This window comes from Trichosurus vulpecula, chromosome 3 (assembly GCF_011100635.1).
Source record: "Trichosurus vulpecula isolate mTriVul1 chromosome 3, mTriVul1.pri, whole genome shotgun sequence".
Taxonomy (NCBI): domain Eukaryota; kingdom Metazoa; phylum Chordata; class Mammalia; order Diprotodontia; family Phalangeridae; genus Trichosurus; species Trichosurus vulpecula.
The window spans coordinates 145127885-145147563 of record NC_050575.1 but is presented as its reverse complement, the minus strand read 5'-3'; the positions used below and the strand labels follow the sequence as shown (position 1 = coordinate 145147563).

General features: G+C 41.2%; 1 protein-coding gene across 1 annotated transcript in view; it reads left to right on the top strand.

Annotated features, from left to right (window-relative positions):
* ABCC12 (ATP binding cassette subfamily C member 12) overlaps positions 1-19679 on the top strand; it is an 80976-nt gene that overhangs the window by 16346 nt on the left and 44951 nt on the right. Inside the window, exons 7-13 of the mRNA XM_036751849.1 lie at positions 211-359; positions 3048-3155; positions 4906-5184; positions 7726-7797; positions 13474-13598; positions 14412-14484; positions 15298-15501. Of these exons, the coding sequence (XP_036607744.1) occupies positions 211-359; positions 3048-3155; positions 4906-5184; positions 7726-7797; positions 13474-13598; positions 14412-14484; positions 15298-15501 (1010 nt within the window). The remainder of the gene's footprint in view (positions 1-210; positions 360-3047; positions 3156-4905; positions 5185-7725; positions 7798-13473; positions 13599-14411; positions 14485-15297; positions 15502-19679) is intronic.

Below are 19679 nucleotides of genomic sequence, written 5' to 3'. Positions count from 1 at the left end.
AGGAGACTTTCCTGCTTTCTAGCAAGAAAAGATTGCAGCTTTTTATAGGCTCCTAGAACACAGGATGACAGAAGCAAGGCAGGATCTTAGAGGCGATCTAAAATAGCCCTTCCCAATTTACAGTTGGGGAAACTGAGGCCCCCAATGCCTCAGTCTCAGTGCTGTGCATGAAATATCATACTATTTTGAACTGTTTTTTTTCTTTCATAGGCATAAGGAAGAAGGAAAAGAAATTGCTGGAAAAGGCAGGGTTAATACAAAGTGGAAACTCAGCTCTTGCACCTGTTGTGTCCACGATGGCCATTGTCCTGACTTTCACTTTCCATGTTCTTTTAAAAAGAAAGCTCACGGCACCTGTTGTAAGACAAGCCTCTTTGTCTCTTCTTTCTCTATTTGTTTAAAGTATCCCCTTTATTCCACCCTGAGAAACCTGGGGTATCTGGGAGTCCAGACTTTCCCCAGTGTTTCTGTACCATGGTACAGGGCCCAGTTGGTGGAGGCCTTCATGTCTTCAGGCCTTCATGCGGCTCAATCTGACATTTGTTCCTCCCTTTTAAAAAGAAGTGTCTGGGGCAGGGGTCGGAGTCAAAGGTAAAGGAAAGTGCCACATTGGAGGAACCTTGAAGAAACAGGAAAGAGGAAATTACCTATTTAAATGACAAGTCAGTAAAGAAAGAAAAGCATAGAAAGAGAAGTCGAATCAGAAGGGTGGTGTAAGAATGGGGGGAAGGGGAGAGTTGGACCTGGAAGGGGCCAGGGTTTCCAGTACCTAACACATACTAAGAGCTTAATAATTGTTGAATTGAACCTCTGTTTGAACACAAAGGAAAGTCAAAATTTCTTTGGAGGACAGGAGGGTTTTTGGCCCTGGCAACTTAGACTGTCTGCTAAGATATCAGATCAAGAGGGAACTCAGAATGTAGGAGGTGAAGTCAGAGAAGAAAGCAAGGCAAGACCAGAGAAAAACAGTTTCAGGAAAGTCAGTGAAAAAAAATAACCTACATGGTGAATAGGCAATAGAATCAGGACTGAAGAAGCTCAATGTGATGGGGAGATGTCTTGAAAAGCCAGAACTCTCTGTCCCAGGGGAATCTGGAGTTGTTGGTTAAGGAGGACACCTTGTATTTGTCTGGTATAATAGAATACAGGATCTTTTACTTTTTTGAGAGTACTTCTGTATGTGTCATCTCATGCATAGTTTGCTCTGGAACACTCCAGGGGTTTGAACTGAACCACAAACTGGAACAAATTGTACTAATTTGCTAAAGACCCAACCCTGATGCTATTTTTTTTTTACTTAACTGGGACACGTACCTAATTTTTCACCCATTGTTTTATTTTTCCTCCCCCAGAAAACACAAAGTGTACTAATTCAGAACTCTAGGTTTTGAGGATCTGGTTTAAATTCTGGCCACTGCTTACTGGGAGACCTTGTACAAATTTCTTGTCCTAACTGAACCTGTTTCATCATTTGTAAAATGAAGGGGTTGGATCTCTGAAATGTCCTCCAGCTCTAAACCCTATTCAACCAATGAAATCAGAATTGAGTCTATATATTTTTATAAAACTATTGAACCAGAGCAAAGCCAGAATCGCCAAAAAATCCTCTGTAGCAGTATTTCATTCACTTTGAGTTCCTGGCATAGTCACCTCTCTCCTTCCCTTCACAGTGCCATATAAAGAAAAGCCTCAGCTTTGTGTCAGGCCTGGAGGGAACTTATGACTAGATAACGATTGCACACACCTACCATTAAGTTAGCCAAAGAGCGGGGCACCTTTCAGTGAAATGGGAGTACTCTGGGTGTGTGTGGTGGGGGGAGTTTCTGGGAGGGAGGAGATGAGAGTTCTCACCATTTTTATGGAAGAATTAGCTGAAACCTGGCACTGTTATTCAATGATATGCCAAACAGCAGTCAGGAATCCCTTAGGATTCAAAGAAAGCAGATGTGATGTCAGCTTTTAAAGTGGGTGGTTGGAGAGAAGCCATCAATTCCGGATTGCTAAGTCTGACTCCAGTCTCAGCAAAAACACAGGTGCTGTTTATTGGGGATGAAAGAATGTGTCACTTAAGATGGAAATGGGGAGCGAGGCACTTTAGTGCACTGAAACTGGAACTTGGTCAGGGCCAGATGACTTGATTTCTTCAAAGGAATGACATGGCATGCTGAAGAAGGCAAAGCAGAGAAGGTGATTTGCTACCATGTGTGGGGCATTTGGGATAGGAACCACATTCCAAAGCCAGGTCTTGATGTACATACTGAGATGTAGCGGGTAAGGTTGGGCCACTCTAGAGCCAGTCACCCGCATGCTTCTTCTCAGAAATGAAAGCAGGTCTAGGGTCAGCAACAGCTCCAGCCCCTATACTTACCAGAACACTAAAGATGGCTTGGAGATGAAAGTTCCTAAAGGAATCCTACTTCGAAGAACTGGATGAGGCTAGTTCATGAAAAACCTACAGAGGCAGTTGAATTAATGATGATAGTGGGGCAGGGGGATACAGTAGAAAAAGAAGACCTGTATTCAAATGCCAATCCTGAATCTACCTGTGTGGCCTTGGGCTAATCACTTCATCTTTGTGGGTGAGCCTCAGTTTCCTCATCCGTAAAATTAGGGGGCTGGACTTAATGACCTTCTAGCTCTAGATCTCTAATCCTATAAGATCAGATGGGAGTGTACCCAACTTACAAGTGCAGTCTGTTCTGAGGCCTAGTAATCCTTTTTTGTTACTGCCTCTCTCAATAAATGTATTTCCTTTTAGTCAGCAGAATGTCTTCATCTCACAAGTTTGTGGGGAGGAAATCACTTGGTTGACCTTTAAACCTCATAGGAATAGGAATTATTAAATGTGCTTGTTACTTAGATGCCAAATTCAAACTTGCCAACACCTTGTCTCTAAGCCAAAGGGGAATGGGAGAGGGGGAAAGTTTTCCCAGAGGCTTCAAACTAGCGTTTCTCATCTCAATAAATTGTAACCCCCATGAGTGAATGGCTTCAGACACAAGATAATGGCCCATCCCAAACCCTCATACTTTTCTTTTGTCCTGCAGGCATTTAGTGTGATTTCCATGTTTAATGTAATGAAGTTTTCAATTGCAATCTTGCCTTTCTCAGTCAAAGCGGTGGCAGAAGCTAACGTTTCTCTAATGAGATTGAAGGTATAACTGTCTCTGGGTGAGTAGGGAGGGGAGTTTCCATTTCTGGGAAAGTTGCTAGGCCCAGAGAACATTCTCTTTTAGTCTGGGGATGGATTGGGTCTTCAGGTGGGTGGTCACTGTGTAAAAGTTTATTCTAGAATTAGATGAATATATATAGCAGATGAAAGTAGAGCATTAGTTTGACCCATGCTGTGGTCTCTAGTAAGCGGTAAAAAGGTCCTTTGTACTTGGAGACGATTCCCCTAAACCATCATCAGAAGGACATGTGTTTCAAGAGTTTTTTCTCCTTCCTCTTCCCTCTAGTCTATCCTTCCCACCAGTGCCAGAGGCACAGTGGTAAGATGGAAAGAGGTGTGGGTTTGGTATCAGAGGGCACAAGTTCCAATTCTGGCTTTGTCATTTAATAACCCCATCAACAATCATTTATTAAGCACTTACTAGGTGCCACAAACTGTGGTAAATGCTGAGAGAGATAATACACTTGAAATATCCAAGACAGTTGGTGATGCAGGGTTGTAGTTCAGGAGAAACACAAGGCTGAGTTTACAGATCTGGGATCATCTGCATAGAGATGATAACTGAACCCATGTCATTTAATACCTCTGTGACCTTAAGCTGTCTGGACTTCAAGTCCCTCATTAGTAAAACAGAGGGTTAGACTCAATGACCCCTCTAATGTCCCTTTAGCTCAAAATCCATGACCCCAAGATCTTTCTTAAGAATACATCTGGCTGTTTCGCTCCTCTGCTCTAAAACCTCAAATGGCTTCTCTTAGCTTGGCAGTCAAGGCTCTATCCAATCTGATGTCACTTTACCTTTCTAGTCCTACCCTTATATCATCCACCACTGGATTACTCTCTGCTGCTTGAACAAGTCCAGCTCTCTTTTGTCCCTGTGTCTCTTCTTACACTGTCACCAAAATGTAGACTCCTCCTTCCCTTATTTCCCAGGTTTCATTTTTATTTTTGTTTCAATAAATATTTATTAACTGCCTACTATGTTCAAGGAACGGTCATATTCCTACTTATCTTTTAAAGCCTATTTCTTTCATGAAGATAACCTGTTACCCTACAAAGCACTAACATTTTCCCTTTCATCTAACATATCATTTTGTTTTGTACTTTTCTAGAGCGCTTATTATGTATTACTGTGTGTTACAGTTTTTTTGTGGTTTTGTTTTATCTTCTTACTTGACTGTAAGCTCCATGAGGGCAAGGACTGTGTCCCAGCCAAACTTAACCCCTGCCCCAGTGTTCAGTAGTGTCCTGCATACAGTAGGCTTTTAATAAAGTTTCCAGTAAGAGGGATGGATTTCTACTAAAATATTCATGCTCTCTAACTTTATCCCCCTTTCCTCCCACCCAAGCTCTAGTGGACTAGTGGAAAATAGCTGGGTGGAGTTGGAGTGCCCTGATTTGATTAACATAGCAATCTAACCATTGAGCGGTCCCATCAAAGACAGTGAAGGGATAGTCTTGGCCTCATGCATGTGTGTGGGAATGTAGCTTACAGCAACCTCCACTGTATGTGACATATTATATGCTAAAACCAAACAGGGGAAGATTCATTGAGTAGATAAAGCTAACAAACCAAGCCGCCATAATGCTGCCATACCTTCTGAATAGCCTGAAGTTACCTAGATTACATAGTCAAAATTGCAGTTTATGCAATTATCGGTCATGGAAACTGCTGTGATGTTTCTTTCAGGTAGATAGTATCTCAAAAATTAAATCTGTCTGTTTAATTTTAGAAAATTCTTGTAAACGAAAGCCCCCCAACTTACATCACCCAACCAGAAGATGCAGATACTGTCTTGGTACTAAAAAATGCTACTTTGTCTTGGGAACAAGAACCTAGCAGGATAATTATCCCAGGGAAAGAAAGTTTTAAGAAGAAGAGCTTTAACACAAACCCAGGCCTGGCAACTTCCAGAGAACTGAGTCTGAAATTCCAGGGGCTTGTTGGGCCAGATGAGGAAAAAGAGAAGACAAGGCCAGTGCTGCGAAAAATAAGTTTGACTGTAAAAAAGGTAGATTTTCAGTCCCAGGGTACGTCTCCCAAGCCTTTCCCTTGAGGTCCCAATGTCCATCTTCACATGAATTTCTCAAGGGCTTATATACAGAAATGAGACCTAGAGGTTGTGGAATTTTTGAGAAAAAGGGCTACATTCTCTTAGTTCTCTAAACAGAACATGGCCTGACTTATTTTAATTCATACATGTGCAAATTAGAGGGATATGTTTACCTCTACCGGAAGACAGCAGATGCCTTTGATCAATGTACATATATATCTGTGAAAGGAGGGGGAGAGGGGGATGCACACGTGCATATATGCAGCCAGGACTGGAGAGACACAGATGGTTCAGCTTTCTTAATTCTTTGAAAAATGAAGCATGCTGATTTGGTAGAATCAGCGTCCAGTAAACTACTCTTCCTTTCAGAATTGCTAAATCAAGATAAGCTGCATCTTTAGTTGCAAAGGTGGGGGTGGGGTGGGTGGAGAGGCAACATTCTTTGTAAACCATATTAATCTTCCCATCATTTCTAGGATAAGTAAGCTCAAAAAGGAAGGATGTTTCTTATTGATTATACAATGTGGAGCTCAACTAGGAGTATAAGAAAATATATGTTCTTAGAGCAAGTCAAGAGGAGGTCTGCCACACATTGCTCAGTGTAACTGCACCATTCTCGAAAGCTGAACTTTGCTGTGCGAAGCTTTGCTGTTCCTATAACCCCCTGCAACATACTGTACCTTTGCTCCAATAAAGTCTTCAGATTTGCCTCAGAGGTCGACACTATCAGATTTTATTTTTTTTAAAAACTAAATTGTGTTTTTCCCTCTCCATTTTTTTTCTATCACTCTTTTTAATAGTCATTATTTACTGTATCAGTTGTTCAAGGCCACGTAATGTAGATAAGGTGTAGATCAAATACTGACCAAAAAAATCATCTCCCTATATAGGCCTGTATGTGAGTTATGCCAGATGGGGATGCCCAGGATCCAGAGCCCAAAGTGGGATGGAGGTGACTTTTCTAGCCTCTGGGAACCCCAGTTACCACTTCTACTTCTTGTTCTACTTCCTATTCACTTCCATTCTGCCATTCCCATGAGGCTCTGATGAGGGAGGAAAAAGGCAGCAAGGGTAGTGACTCGGTTGCCCTGGAGTCCCTGGCTTCTCTTTAACTCTCAAACATGAGGGTTCCCCTTGTGTAGTTGCCGTGCATGCTCCACGCTTGGTGGAGCCCATATCTGTTGGGTGGGCTGTCTGTCCCCCTTCTTGTCTTCTGTAGGCCTCACCCCTGTCTGGGTACTCTAGGGGCAGGGAAAACAATCAATCGATGACATTTTTACCCTTTTGACTTCTCTGACCACTTTGTTTTATGACTCAAACCACACTCTGAGGTCCTGTTATTCTGGTTGGTACGATCAATGAAGGCACAAAAATTAAAATTTCAAAAACATAAATTTTTTTTTTAAAGTTAAAAGTTTTAAAAGGTTAAATATTACTTTAAAAAGATGCTTCCAATCATCAGTCCTTAAATTCTACCACTCTCTTCATAGCTAAGGTGCAGGGCTAAGGGAGCAGGATACAGTTCAAAAGATACATTTTTAAGGCAAGAATATAAGGCAGAAGAAGGTTATTCTGTATGTTAGAGTAAGCGTAAGGATGTGATTAAAAGGAAACAATTGCAAAGTTTATATTCTTTGAGTTAAGTTTAGATGTTAATTGTATATTAATTTGATCATTTAATTTATTTAGTTTGATGAATAAATAATATCTTTGTAACTGAATATTCAGTAAATGTTCACCTTAAAAAAATTCTCTGGCTGAATACCCTAATGAAATCTCCTATACATTCCCCATATCCTTCTGTCTAATCTGAATTGTGTCTTCTTCTTTAGACAACCTGAATGTCTGGAAAGCAAAATAACTCTCATCTTCAATACTATCCTTTAATGTGCCAATGATAAACATGGCCAACTCATCTTCCTTTGTCACTGATTATCTAATTTGCTGTAAAGACAAAAGCCCAACTTTTCAGGTCTTCCACTTTGAAGGAACCTGTAAATTTAGTTTGTAAGGAACAGAAGGCTGTTTGATAATTTCAGACTGAGTTACTACAGTTGTAACATGGGTGATAACTTATAAAAAGAGCCTCTAAGAAATAACCGCCTTGCCACACACTGATATGCTTCCTTTTCTCCCTCGCCGTTGCATAGCCTCTTCATCTTTATTATCTTCTCCTTTTTTTGCAGCCAGGCAGGGTTGTGTCTCTAGGCCCAGCACACGCGTAGTGCTTCACGCCAACGCTCCTACATTATTACAAGAAGCCCTCTGGGCTGCTCCGCTATGCTGCACAATGAAAAGGATTTAATTAAGACTTACATTTCTGCATCCCTATACATATCAGGGTTTCAACCTTTGAGGCTGATGACAGGCTTTCTCAGGGTAACATTTCCCATCCTCTCCTCTTTGCAGCTTAGAGCAAAGGCATTGTGACTAGATTGTAAGGGCGTGGGCGGAGGGTCCTGGCAGCACCACTACGTCTAACCTCTGTTGTTTTGGCAGGGAAAGGTCTTGGGAATTTGTGGCAATGTTGGAAGCGGAAAGAGTTCCCTCATATCAGCCATCCTGGGACAGGTAAGAAAAATGCTGAAGAATTACTTTTTAAATATACCATTTACTTAAAGTAAGGCATTCGAATAACCCCCCTAGACGGTCTATTTCTTGCTACAAATAGGGCATATTTTGCTTGGCAAGTTCAGACCTGTGGCAGAGTCCTACTGTGGAAATATTTCCTCTCTTGCTCTATGCAATGAGAGTATTTAAAATGATTTCTCAATGGTAATTTCTCAAGCTTCACTGCTTCTATGGTGTCATACATAGTTGCTGCCCAGGAGGCAAGGCTAAGACAGTGACTGACCCCTTCAAGATGGAACTGCAAATAAGAGACTGTTCATTAAAACCTCTGCAATCCTTGAGGATGTTCATAGGATCTTAGAATCCCTAATTCACTTTGCATCTTGGAAAAGGTTCCCTCTGCTGTGTGAAGCCTCTCTTGGTTGGTCCCGCTGTCAGTGCCCTCTCCCTCTTCAAGCTGCATTGTATTAGCTTATCTGTGTACACATGTGTACTCTGTTTCTTCACAGTAGAACATGAGTTCCTACAGGTTCATATCCCTCAGTGCCTAGCACAATACCTTAAACAGATAAACTAACCAGTCAATTAGTATTTATTAAACGCCTATTATGTGCCAAGCAACAGTAGCTAGGTGGCACAATGGATACAGTACCAGGCCTGGAATTAGGAAGACTCATTTTTCTGAATTCAAATCCAGCCTCAGAAGCTTACTAACTGTGTGACACTAGGCCCTGTTTGCTTCAGTTTCTTCATCTGTAAATTGATCTGGAGAAGGAAATTGCAAACGATTCTAGTATCTTTGCCAAGAAAACTCCAAACAGGATCACAAAAAGTTGGATATGACTGAAACAATTGAATAATAACAATATGTGCCAGGCACTACACTAAGTGCTAGAGATAGAAAGGAAGGCAAAGGATAATTCCTACTCTCAAGGAGCTCACAATCTAATGTAAGGGGAAGATAATATGCAAAGAACTGTGTACAAATAAGCTACATGCAGGATAAATAGAAAATAATCAACAGAGAGAAGGCACTAGAATTAAGAGAGATTTAGAAATTAAGAGGTTTAGGGAAGAAAGATAATAAATTCAGTTTTGGACATGTTGAGTTTAAGAAGTCTACAGGAAATCTAGTTTGAGATGTCTACTATACAATTGGAGGTGTGAGACTAAAAGTCAGCAAAGTGATCAGGGCTGGATAAATAGATTTGGTAATCATCATCATAATAGAGCTGATAATTGAATCCATGGGAGTTGATGAGATCACTGAGTACAACAGGACAGAGGAAGAATAAAAGAAGGCCCAGAACAGAGCCCTGTGGGATTGCCCAGTTGGCAGGCAAGACCTGGCTGAAGATCAAGCAAAGGAATCTGAGAAGTAGTGGTGAGACAGGTAGGAGGCAAACCAGGAGGAAGCAGAGTCCTCCAAACTTGGAGAGAAGCAAGTATTAAGAAGAGAGTAACTGACAGTGTCACTGGATGCAAAATGTTGAGAGAGAGAGAGAGAGAGAGAGAGAGAGAGAGAGAGAGAGAGAGAGAGGGAGAGAGAGATAGAGAAAACAGGTACTAAATGCTTTTATTGGATTAATCTGATTAGGATCATAGGATTTATGGCTGGAATAAGTGTGATCATTTTACAGAAGGAAACTGGAGAAGTTAAGTGGATTGACTGACATGGGGTGGAATGGAGAGAATATTGCAAGGGAAGAACATTGGATTCTAGTCTCTCCTCCATCAATTGCTAGCTATATGACTTTGGGTTCATCACAACTTCTCTGGATCTTGGTTGTCTCAGCTCTGAAATAGGGACTATGCCATTGTATCTACTTGAAGGCAGGAGCCTGGCCTAGATGACCACTTGAATTCCATTCTAGTTTTAAGACCTATGTTTAAAATGTCTAAATTTTTTTTTGTTTATTTTCTACTAGTTACAAATAGGGGGCAGTTAGTTTGAAGCAAAGGCATTTAATGAAATAACATAGCATGAAAGTAGCAATAAAATATTTCCTTTACAAACTTGGGATGTACTCTATAGTAAATATTCATCATTAATGGGCAGATTAGCGACAAATACTGATTACAAGAGAGGGCCACATATAGCCAAAATCTTCATTTGAGGTGTTTTTCTTTTTTTTTTAATCATTATTTATTTAATATTTTTAGTTTTTAGCATTAATTTTCACAAGTTTGAATTACAAATTTTCTCCCCATTTCTACCCTCCCCCCACTCCAAAATGGCATATATTCTGATTGCCCCATTCCCCAGTCAACCCTCCCTTCTGTCACCCCACTCCTCCCCCATCCCCTTTTCCCTTACTTTCTTGTAGGGCAAGATAGATTTTTATGCCCCATTGCCTGTATATCTTACTTCCTAGTTGCATGCAAAAACTTTTTTTTTGAACATCTGTTTTTAAAACTTTGAGTTCCAAATTCTCTCCCCTCTTCCCTCCCCACCCACCCTCCCTAAGAAGGCAAGCAATTCAACATAGGCCACATGTGTATCATTATGTAAAACCCTTCCACAATACTCACGTTGTGAAAGACTAACTATATTTTGCTCCTTCCTATCCTATCCCCCTTTATCCAATTTTCTCCCTTGAGCCTGTCCCTTTTCAAAAGTGGTTGCTTTTGATTACCTCCTCCCCCATCTGCCCTCCTTCTACCATCCCCCCTTTTTTATTTCCTTCCTCCTTCTTTCCTGTGGGATAAGATACCCAACTGAGTGTGTATGTTATTACTTCCTCAGGTGAAATCCAATGAGAGCAAGATTTACTCATTCCCCCTCACCTGCCCCCTCTTCCCTCCCAGCAGAACTGCTTTTTCTTACCACTTTTATGTGAGATAATTTACTGCATTCTATCTCTCCCTTTCTCCCTCTCTCAATATATTCCTCTCTCATCCCTTAATTTGATTTGATTTTTTTTAGATATCATCCCTTCATATTCAACTCACCCTGTGCCCTCTGTCTCTCTGTCTGTCTGTCTGTCTCTCTCTATATATACATATATATGCATATGTATATGTATATGTGTGTGTATATATATGTATATATATATATATGTATATATGTATATTCCCTTCAGCTACCCTAATATTGAGGTCTCATGAATTATACACATCATCTTTCAATGTAGGAATGTAAACAAAACAGTTCAACTTTAGTCCCTTATGATTTTTCTTTCTTGATTACCTTTTCATGCTTCTCTTGATTCTTGTGTTTGAAAGTCAAATTTTCTATTCAGCTCTAGTTTTTTCACTGAGAAAGCTTGAAAGTTCTCTATTTTATTGAAAATCCATATTTTGCCTTGGAGCATGATACTCAGTTTTGCTGGGTAGATGATTCTTGGTTTTAATCCTAGTTCCATTGATCTCCGGAATATCATATCCACGCCCTTTGATCCCTTAATGTAGAAGCTGCTAGATCTTATATTATTCTGATTGTTTTTCCACAATATTCAAATTGTTCTTTCTGGCTGCTTGCAATATTTTCTCCTTGACCTGGGAATTCTGGAATTTGGTGACAATATTCCTAGGAGTTTTCTTTTTGGGATCTTTTTCAGGAGACGATCTGTAGATTCTTTCAATTTCTATTTTACCTTCTGGTTCTAGAATATCAGGGCAGTTCTCCTTGATAATTTCTTGAAAGATGATATCTAGGCTCTTTTTCTGATCATGACTTTCAGGTAGTCCAATAATTTTTAAATTATCTCTCCTGGATCTATTTTCCAGGTCAGTGGTTTTTCCAATGAGATATTTCACATTGTCTTCCACTTTTTCATTCCTTTGGTTCTGTTTTATAATATCTTGATTTCTCATAAAGTCACTAGCTTCCACTTGCTCCAGTCTAATTTTTAAGATATTATTTTCTTCAGTGGTCTTTTGGACCTCTTTTTCCATTTGGCTAATTCTGCCTTTCAAGGCATTCTTCTCCTCATTGGCTTTTTGGAGCTCTTTTGCCATTTGAGTTAGTCTATTTTTTAAGGTGTTATTTTCTTCAGTATTTTTTTGGGTCTCCTTTAGCAAGTCATTGACTTGTTTTTCATGGTTTTCTCACATCACTCTCATTTCTCTTCCCAATTTTTCCTCTACTTCTCTAACTTGTTTTTCCAAATCCTTTTTGATCTCTTCCATGGCCTGAGACCAGTTCGTGTTTTTCTTGGAGGCTTTTGATGTAGGCTCTTTGACTTTGTTGACTTCCTCTGGCTGTATGTTTTGTTCTTCTTTGTCACCAAAGAAAGATTCCAAAGTCGGAGTCTGAATCTGCATCCATTTTTGCTGCCTCGCCATGTTCCCAGCCAACTTACTTGACCCTTGAGTTTTTTGTCAGGGTATGATTGTTTGTAGGGTAGAGAGTACTTTGGCCCAAGCTTGAGGGGTTGCACTGCTATTTTCAGAGCTACTTCTACACAGCTAGCTCTGCCAGACCAGCACTCCTCCTCCCCCAAGAACCGCCAACCTGGACCGTGACTCAGATCTTAAGCAGGCTCTGCACTCCTGCTCTGATCTGCCACTTAATTCCTCCCAGCAGGTAGGCCTGGGGCCAGAAGCAACCGCAGCTGTAGTTCTGTCCTCAGAGGTGCACCACCTCAGCTGCCCCCGGCGAACTCGTTTCACTCTGTCCCCGCAGCTTTTCCCAGTAACCTTCTCTGTTGTCTTTGGTGTTTGTGGATTGAGGAGTCTGGTAACTGCCACAGCTCACTGATTCAGGGCACTAGGGCCTGTTCTGCCCAGCTTCCCATCTGGTTGGTCTGGACGCAGCACACACTGGGCTCTGCTCCACTCGGCTCCCAGCTCCACGGGATAGACCTTACTCCACGACCATCCCAGCTGTCCTGGGCTGGAACCCTGCTTCCCTCTGCTATTCCATGGGTTCTGCAGCTCTAGAATTTGTTCAGAGCCATTTTTATAGATTTTTGGAGGGATCTCGCTGGGAGCTCATGCAAGTCCCTGCTTTCTAGCCACCATCTTCACTCCCTAAAATGTCTACATTTTAAATGTCTACATTTTAAACATGATGGAAAATCTAAATTACCATTATAATGAACAAAAACTGTAGCATAGTAGAAAGAATACATGATGGGAGTCAGAAGAGCTGGGTTTGAAACTTAGCTCTCTTCCTTAATAATTGCAGCGCCTCTGAGCCAGTCATTGCATCTTCCTGTGACTTAGTTCACCACAACGACTTCACTGGGTTGTGATGATTGGATGACATATGTATGTATAAATGTACATATATGTGCACATACATGTATGTGACTGTACAGTGCCACACAAATGTCAGGTATTATTATTACAGGTTAGGAATCATAGTCAGCTTTACTGTAGCAAAGAAACTATGTCTATCCTCAACTACCTTTGTAGTGTTCATGTAATGACTATGGAATGCTGCTGACGCAAAGAGGATACAACACTATTCAGAATGTGTATGTACATATATGTGTATGTACACATGTCTATAAGGTGCCATATGAATGTCAGCTGTTATTATTAGCATCTAGGCTCTAGAGTAGGCTTTATGGTGTGGAAAAGAAATTGTCTGCTTTCCACCACCTTAGTAGTGGTTCATGTAATGACGATGAAATAAATGCTGCTGACCCAAAGAGGATACAGTGGTATCCAGAATATGACTTTCCAGTGGTTTGAATATCTCAATGTTATGTGATGTTCTTGTTTTAGATGCAATTATGGGATGGGTCCGTGGCAGTAAATGGAACAGTGGCTTATGTGTCACAGCAAGCATGGATCTTTCATGGAAACATGAGAGAAAACATATTATTTGGAGAAAAGTTTGACAGTCAAAGGTAAAAGTTACCCAGTAAATGGGTTTAGACACATGATGCCATTTTGAATGATAGTGAAGTGAGTTTTTTTAAAAGTGTCCCATTGCAGCATTTATAATGGCCAAATGGATATTGCTGTTTTTTCTAACCACCCTAGGAAGCTGGAAGAAACTGCTTCAAAGTACCCATGTTCACACAATGAGAAGCTGATTTGAATCAGAACTTTTGTCTCCACTGTCAAGTAGCATATGCTAAGGACTTAGCACAACATCACATATGTTTACTGACTGCAGAAAAATGAAGCCACTAATTTTGCTTTAGGCTGAGTAACCTAAACTCCCCTGAAATCAGAGGTGGCAGGTATGTGCTTAATCAGTCCTGACATTAACTGATGCTACTGCCATCAGGATGCGTTGCTATTCCTTTCCTGGAAGCGATTTAATGGAATAGGAACAAAGTTCCCAGTTTTCAGAGCACAATGTTAAGCTGAAACCTATCCAAGAAAGGAGGCATCAATTTTATTAGAAAATGTAGTAGAATGAAGGTGGAGGTGCTGGTGGTAGGGAAGAGGGGAACGTAGACTTGTAGACTAGACTGAGCCCTACAGCCACTCAAAGTTTTAGCTTCCATCCCTAAGAGACACACAGGGATTTATGGGGGTGAGGTGATGGTTAGAACAAGGCTTATGTACCTAGCTTCACTCCATAAACCAGCCTAAAGAACAGTAGCAACTTAATAAAATAAAGGCTTCAAAGGCAGATCCTAAGCTCTTTCACAACACACAGCTGGGGGGGTCTTTCTCAAAAGGCCTGCTTTTTTATTTTGTCCCTTTAGGTATCAGCGTGCAGTCAAGGTCTGTGGCTTGCAACAGGACTTAAAAAATCTTCCTTATGGAGATTTGACTGAGGTGAGCATTGCTATGTCCTCGCCCAGAACAGCAACCACAATGAGGGCCTCTTCCCAAGATCCTTTACGCTTAGTGGGTACCTTGACTCCTTGAGGGGCAATGAGACTCCCGATAAAGTCTAACGCTGTAGTTCTCTTCAGAATCCTCACGTATAAGTTTTTGCCTCTCCTCGTCCTTGTTCCTCAGCTGGACTTTGCCTCTTATTGATCTGATCAATCCAAACACTGAAGGCGAAGAGCAAGGTACTGAGTCAGGCCAAACTTCTTTGAATGTCATTAAGTATGGCCTTTGGCCAACATGGTCAGTTAAGGTTAAGTCAGCAGCCTCTCAGGAAAAACATATTCAGAGGCACTTCTGCTTGCTGATCAGGCAGAGACCACCTTGTTGGGTTGGCTGTCATGATTTGGCTTCTACCAAAAATGTTCAGGTGCTAGTGCTGCTCAGGGAAGGGAAGAACATCCTCTTGCCATGAACAGTTCTCTGGTCAAACGCTCTTCACTCTTCACCTGAGTTTCCCACAAGAACATAATCAGGGCCTGGTTTCAGTCCCTTCCAGTTTGGCATTCATGCTATTCTGATCTATGGAGACTGACAGGAAGAAAAGATGGCTGTTCCTCTGCCACCATCAAGCTGGAGAAAGAGTGGGCTGGGTGTGTGTGTGTCAAAAAAGTTTTGTGATAGATAAGCAACTCTGTTTCACTATATATCTGACATACTAGACTGAAAAATCAGAGTAGCTCTACTGACTGGTAGAAAGCAGTCCAAGCAGAAAATAGAAGAGCCAATAGGCATGATCTTTCTACTCTTTTGCAGATTGGGGAGCGGGGCCTCAACCTCTCTGGGGGTCAAAAGCAAAGGATCAGCTTAGCACGAGCTGTGTATGCCAATCGTGAGATCTACCTGCTGGATGACCCACTCTCAGCGGTGGATGCCCATGTTGGGAAGCAAATTTTTGAAGAGTGCATTAAGAAGGCACTCAAGGGGAAGACCATGGTTCTGGTGACTCACCAGCTACAGGTAATGGCAATCAAGGTGTTCTATATGGCCATATTAGCAGTGGACACTTTCCGACTCAGCACCGCTCTGACCATTTGTAAAGTGAGCCAAACAGGTGATTTAGAAAATAATGCCTACAGATATAATACTTCGAGGTTCACAAAGCACCTTCCTCACAAGCACCATGGGAGGCAGGTAGCATAAGGAGAATTATACCTGTTGTACTGATACAGCCACTGAAGCTCAGGGAAATTAAGTGAGATGCTCAAGGCTCGTTTAGGCCTCCTGACTCCAAGTCCTGGGCTCTTTCCATTCCATCACATCATAAACTGAGGCTATACAAACCCTGGGGACATGTGGAGGGTAGAACATAACCTGGAGGAGGATTACAAGTCCACTATCCAAAGTGAGTTCTATATTTATATCTCTTATATATGGTATGGCTACCATATTTACCTGATGATGGCTCTGCCTCTAAGCAGCCATGTGACTTTGGACAAGCTCTCTGAACCTCTATAAAAATGAGAAAGTTGAGCTATAAGATATCTAAGGTACCTTCTTCCAGCTCTAAAAAATTGTGGACATCCCTTCCCCACTCTCCCCACACATTTTACTCCTTGCCTTTAAGAAAATGCAACCAACCACCAGGTGGCACTGGGAGAATGAGCTCCATTTCCTAGTAGCTCAGTCCCGAGGAGAAAGACAAAGAGGGTAGGACAGGCCAGGAAGAATCTGCCTTTATGCTTGTGGGCTGGTTGATGGCTTTTCTAATATAAGTAGAAAAAGGTGCAATGACTGTGACAAACCAGCCAAAGAAATCTGATGTGGGGATTGCAAAATAAGTTTGCAAAATAAAATGTAGCACGTCTCTGTTAGCAACACAAGAGTTTCACCTATTCGAAGCCATTGTTCAAGTCCCTACCAATGTATATCTCTATAGCAGGCCATACCAAATGATGCATGAATTCAAAAGCTAAAGGCATTTAATTAAAATAGAATGGGAAGGTAAACAGCAAGGAATTGAATCAGTTAGTAAATGATCCATGTACTCATACCTACATGGTTCTACCCTCGCACCTCTCCAGGGAGGCACTATGCAAGCTGACATCTGATCCTTCTGCATTCTCAACATAACAGGAGGGGAACACATATCAAATTCATGCTAGCGATCCTGCAGCCTAAAGTCCAACCATGGGGCAGCTAGATGGCACAGTGGATAGAGCACTGGTCCTGGAGTCAAGAGGACCTGAGTTCAAATCCAGCCTCAGACACTTGCTAGCTATGTGACCCTGGGCAAGTCACTTAACCCTGATTGCTTTTAAAAAACATCCAAAGCCACTCTGCTCAGTTCAGAGTGACAAGTTAGACAGCACTGACTCCTGGGTGATGAACAAATACACAGCTTAAAAACATGGTCATGGTCCAGACAAGATGCTAAAATTCAGGGTGCCACCATCAGATGCACCATGCTTGCTTTTTCTCCACATCACTAAATTTAAAAGCCAATAATCAACCAGGTATGATGCCAGGTGCTAGGTGCACAAAGACAAAAGCATAACCCCTCAGGAGTTTACCTGAGAGGCAATGCACTTCAACGGGAAGAGAGCTGGCTTTAGAATCAGGGGATGTAGAATCATAATCCTGGCCTTGTCACTTACTAACTGTGTGAACACAGGAAAATAATTTTATCTCTTTGGGCCACAGTTTCTTCATCTATAAAATGAATCTGGGTTGGATCAGATGATCTCTAAAGTCCCAGATTTCTACGATCTCAAATTCTTTTGCTCCCATGCCTCTGCTGTCTTTCTGCCACCCACAACAGGTTTTTGTGTGAGGCTCATTGAGTGTGCTAATACAGAGTTTCCCTGTGGGCTAATGCTCAACCTTCTGGAAAATGTGCAGAAAATGTCCTCCAATGAATGAGGCCTTCTTGGCCCCAAATATCATAGAAAATAGAATATACTGACACATCCTCTATAAGAACAACTAGGACCCTAAAAGGCCCTCTGAGATTACGTGGTACAATTTCTTCATTTTACATATGAAGAGTCTGAGGCAAAGAGAGGAAGAGACTTGTCCACGGTAACAAAGATAAGTACCAAAGTGGGATCTTGAACCCAAAGCCTCTGCCTTTAAATCCTAGGCTCTTCCCACCAAACCATGTTGCTTAAAACCACACAGAGTAGTATCACTGGACTGACTGAAACTGAAGGCTGCTAGTCAGAAATGCCTCTTTAATTACTGTCCCTCAGAGCCAAGGCATAGGTTTTGGTACAGGAGAAAGACCTTCAGCTTGAGAGTCAGCAGACATATTTTAGTCAATTCAATTCAGCTTTTCAAGTTCAATAAATACTTATTAAGTGCCTATGAAGAAGTACCCAGTCACTGTGCTAGGTGCTGAGGATACAAAGATTAAAAAAACCCAGTCCTTGGAGCTTATGGTCTACTGGGCGAACAACAGGTAACTAAGTATGCACACAATTCATACAGAGTAAGTTCAGGATAAGGGGGAGCAGGACTAATATCTTGAATAGGGGAAGGGGAGAAATCAGGAAAGGGGACTCATAGAAATGGGGCTTGGGTTAGCATTGAACTAGACTCTAACTTCAGTCCTTGAACAGTCACTAAGTCTGTGTGAACTTAGATAACTCGTTTTTCTTCTTTGCGGCTGTGTTTCTTTATATGTGGCAGCTAGGTGGCCCAGTGGATAGAGTGCCAGTCCTAGAGTCAAGGAGACTCATCTTTCTGAGTTCAAATCTGGCCTCAGACACTTACTAGCTGTGCGACCCTGGCCAAGTCACTTAACCGTTTGCCTCAATTTCCTCATCTGTAAAATGATCTGGAGAAGGAAATGGCAAGCCACTCCAGTATCTTTGCCAAGAAAACCCCAAATGGGGTCATGAAGAATTGAACATGACTGAACAACAATGAAACAACAAAATTCCTTATACATATGTTGTAGGAAAAAATACCCTATCTCATTTGGTTATTGTGAAATGATATAACAAACAAACATGTACTAGGTAATGGTTAGGTAGTGGTATTTTTACAAAAAAGACTTGTTGAGACTGGCTTTATCTAGACTTTGAGAGGTTAAACCATTCTCTCCACTGAGTTGCCAAGATGGTTTGGGCATTTCCTGTTCTCCCTGGGAAAACCACTTTGCCCACTGTGCCTGTTCAGTGACCACCATAAGGACTTAGCAAATTGAAGGACAAGGTTTCAAGACTCCTTTTATTTGGAGTTCACTAGTCCTACCTCCCCAAGATGAGATCCGATAAGAAGTAATATTCTTTTCAGGCATCTCAAAGGAGAATGTGCAGATCCTAATCTCAATAGGCAGGCTAGTGAAGCTTGAGGAAGGTCTCTGATGAACACTTCCTTGGTCTTCATTAGCACAGATGCCTATTGTACTTAAAACAAAAAGGTTTGAAAAGGAAGAAACCCCTTTTCTCAGATGGATTACATCTCACCCACTGTAAGGACAGATTTGACCCTATGAGCAAAGCTTCGTATTATTTCAGAATCAAAGGAAAACATTGTCAAGCCTAGTTCTTTGGGACAAGGGGTGATAACGAAAATAAATGTTTTGGGGTAAAGTGCTTATATAATCCCAACATGTAGATGTTACTGTAATGTTCTAATTAAATATCCGAATCTGTATATGTATTTAACTTGTAAGAACTGTAGAAGTTCTATTGACAACAGAAAGTGTAATAATCTGTGTGGAGATGGGTGATAATAATGAGTAATGATGGTGATGATGATATTGCTACAGATAATTAATCAATAAATATTAAGTGCCCATAATGTGACAGGCTCTGTACTAAATACTGGGGATACAAAAAGAGGCAACAGACAGTTGCTGCTCCCAAGGAGCATACAGTCTAATGGGGGAGACAACACACAGACAAATGTGTAACAAAGCAAAACAGGAGAAATAGAAATAATTTACAGAGGGAAAGTGCTAGAAATAAGGAGGGAGGTTTGGATAATTTATAATTAACATAAAGAAAGTAGAGGAAATAAATGTCTGGTATCTCTGTTGAACATTTTATAGGATTTAGAGATGGAAGGGGCCTTAGAAATCTAGTCTAACTCTCTTGTTACACAAGGGAAGAAAAAAGCTCAGAGCTAAAATGATTTACCCAAAGTCACTCAGAAAGTAAGTAGGAGAGCTGGGATTTGAACCCAATGAC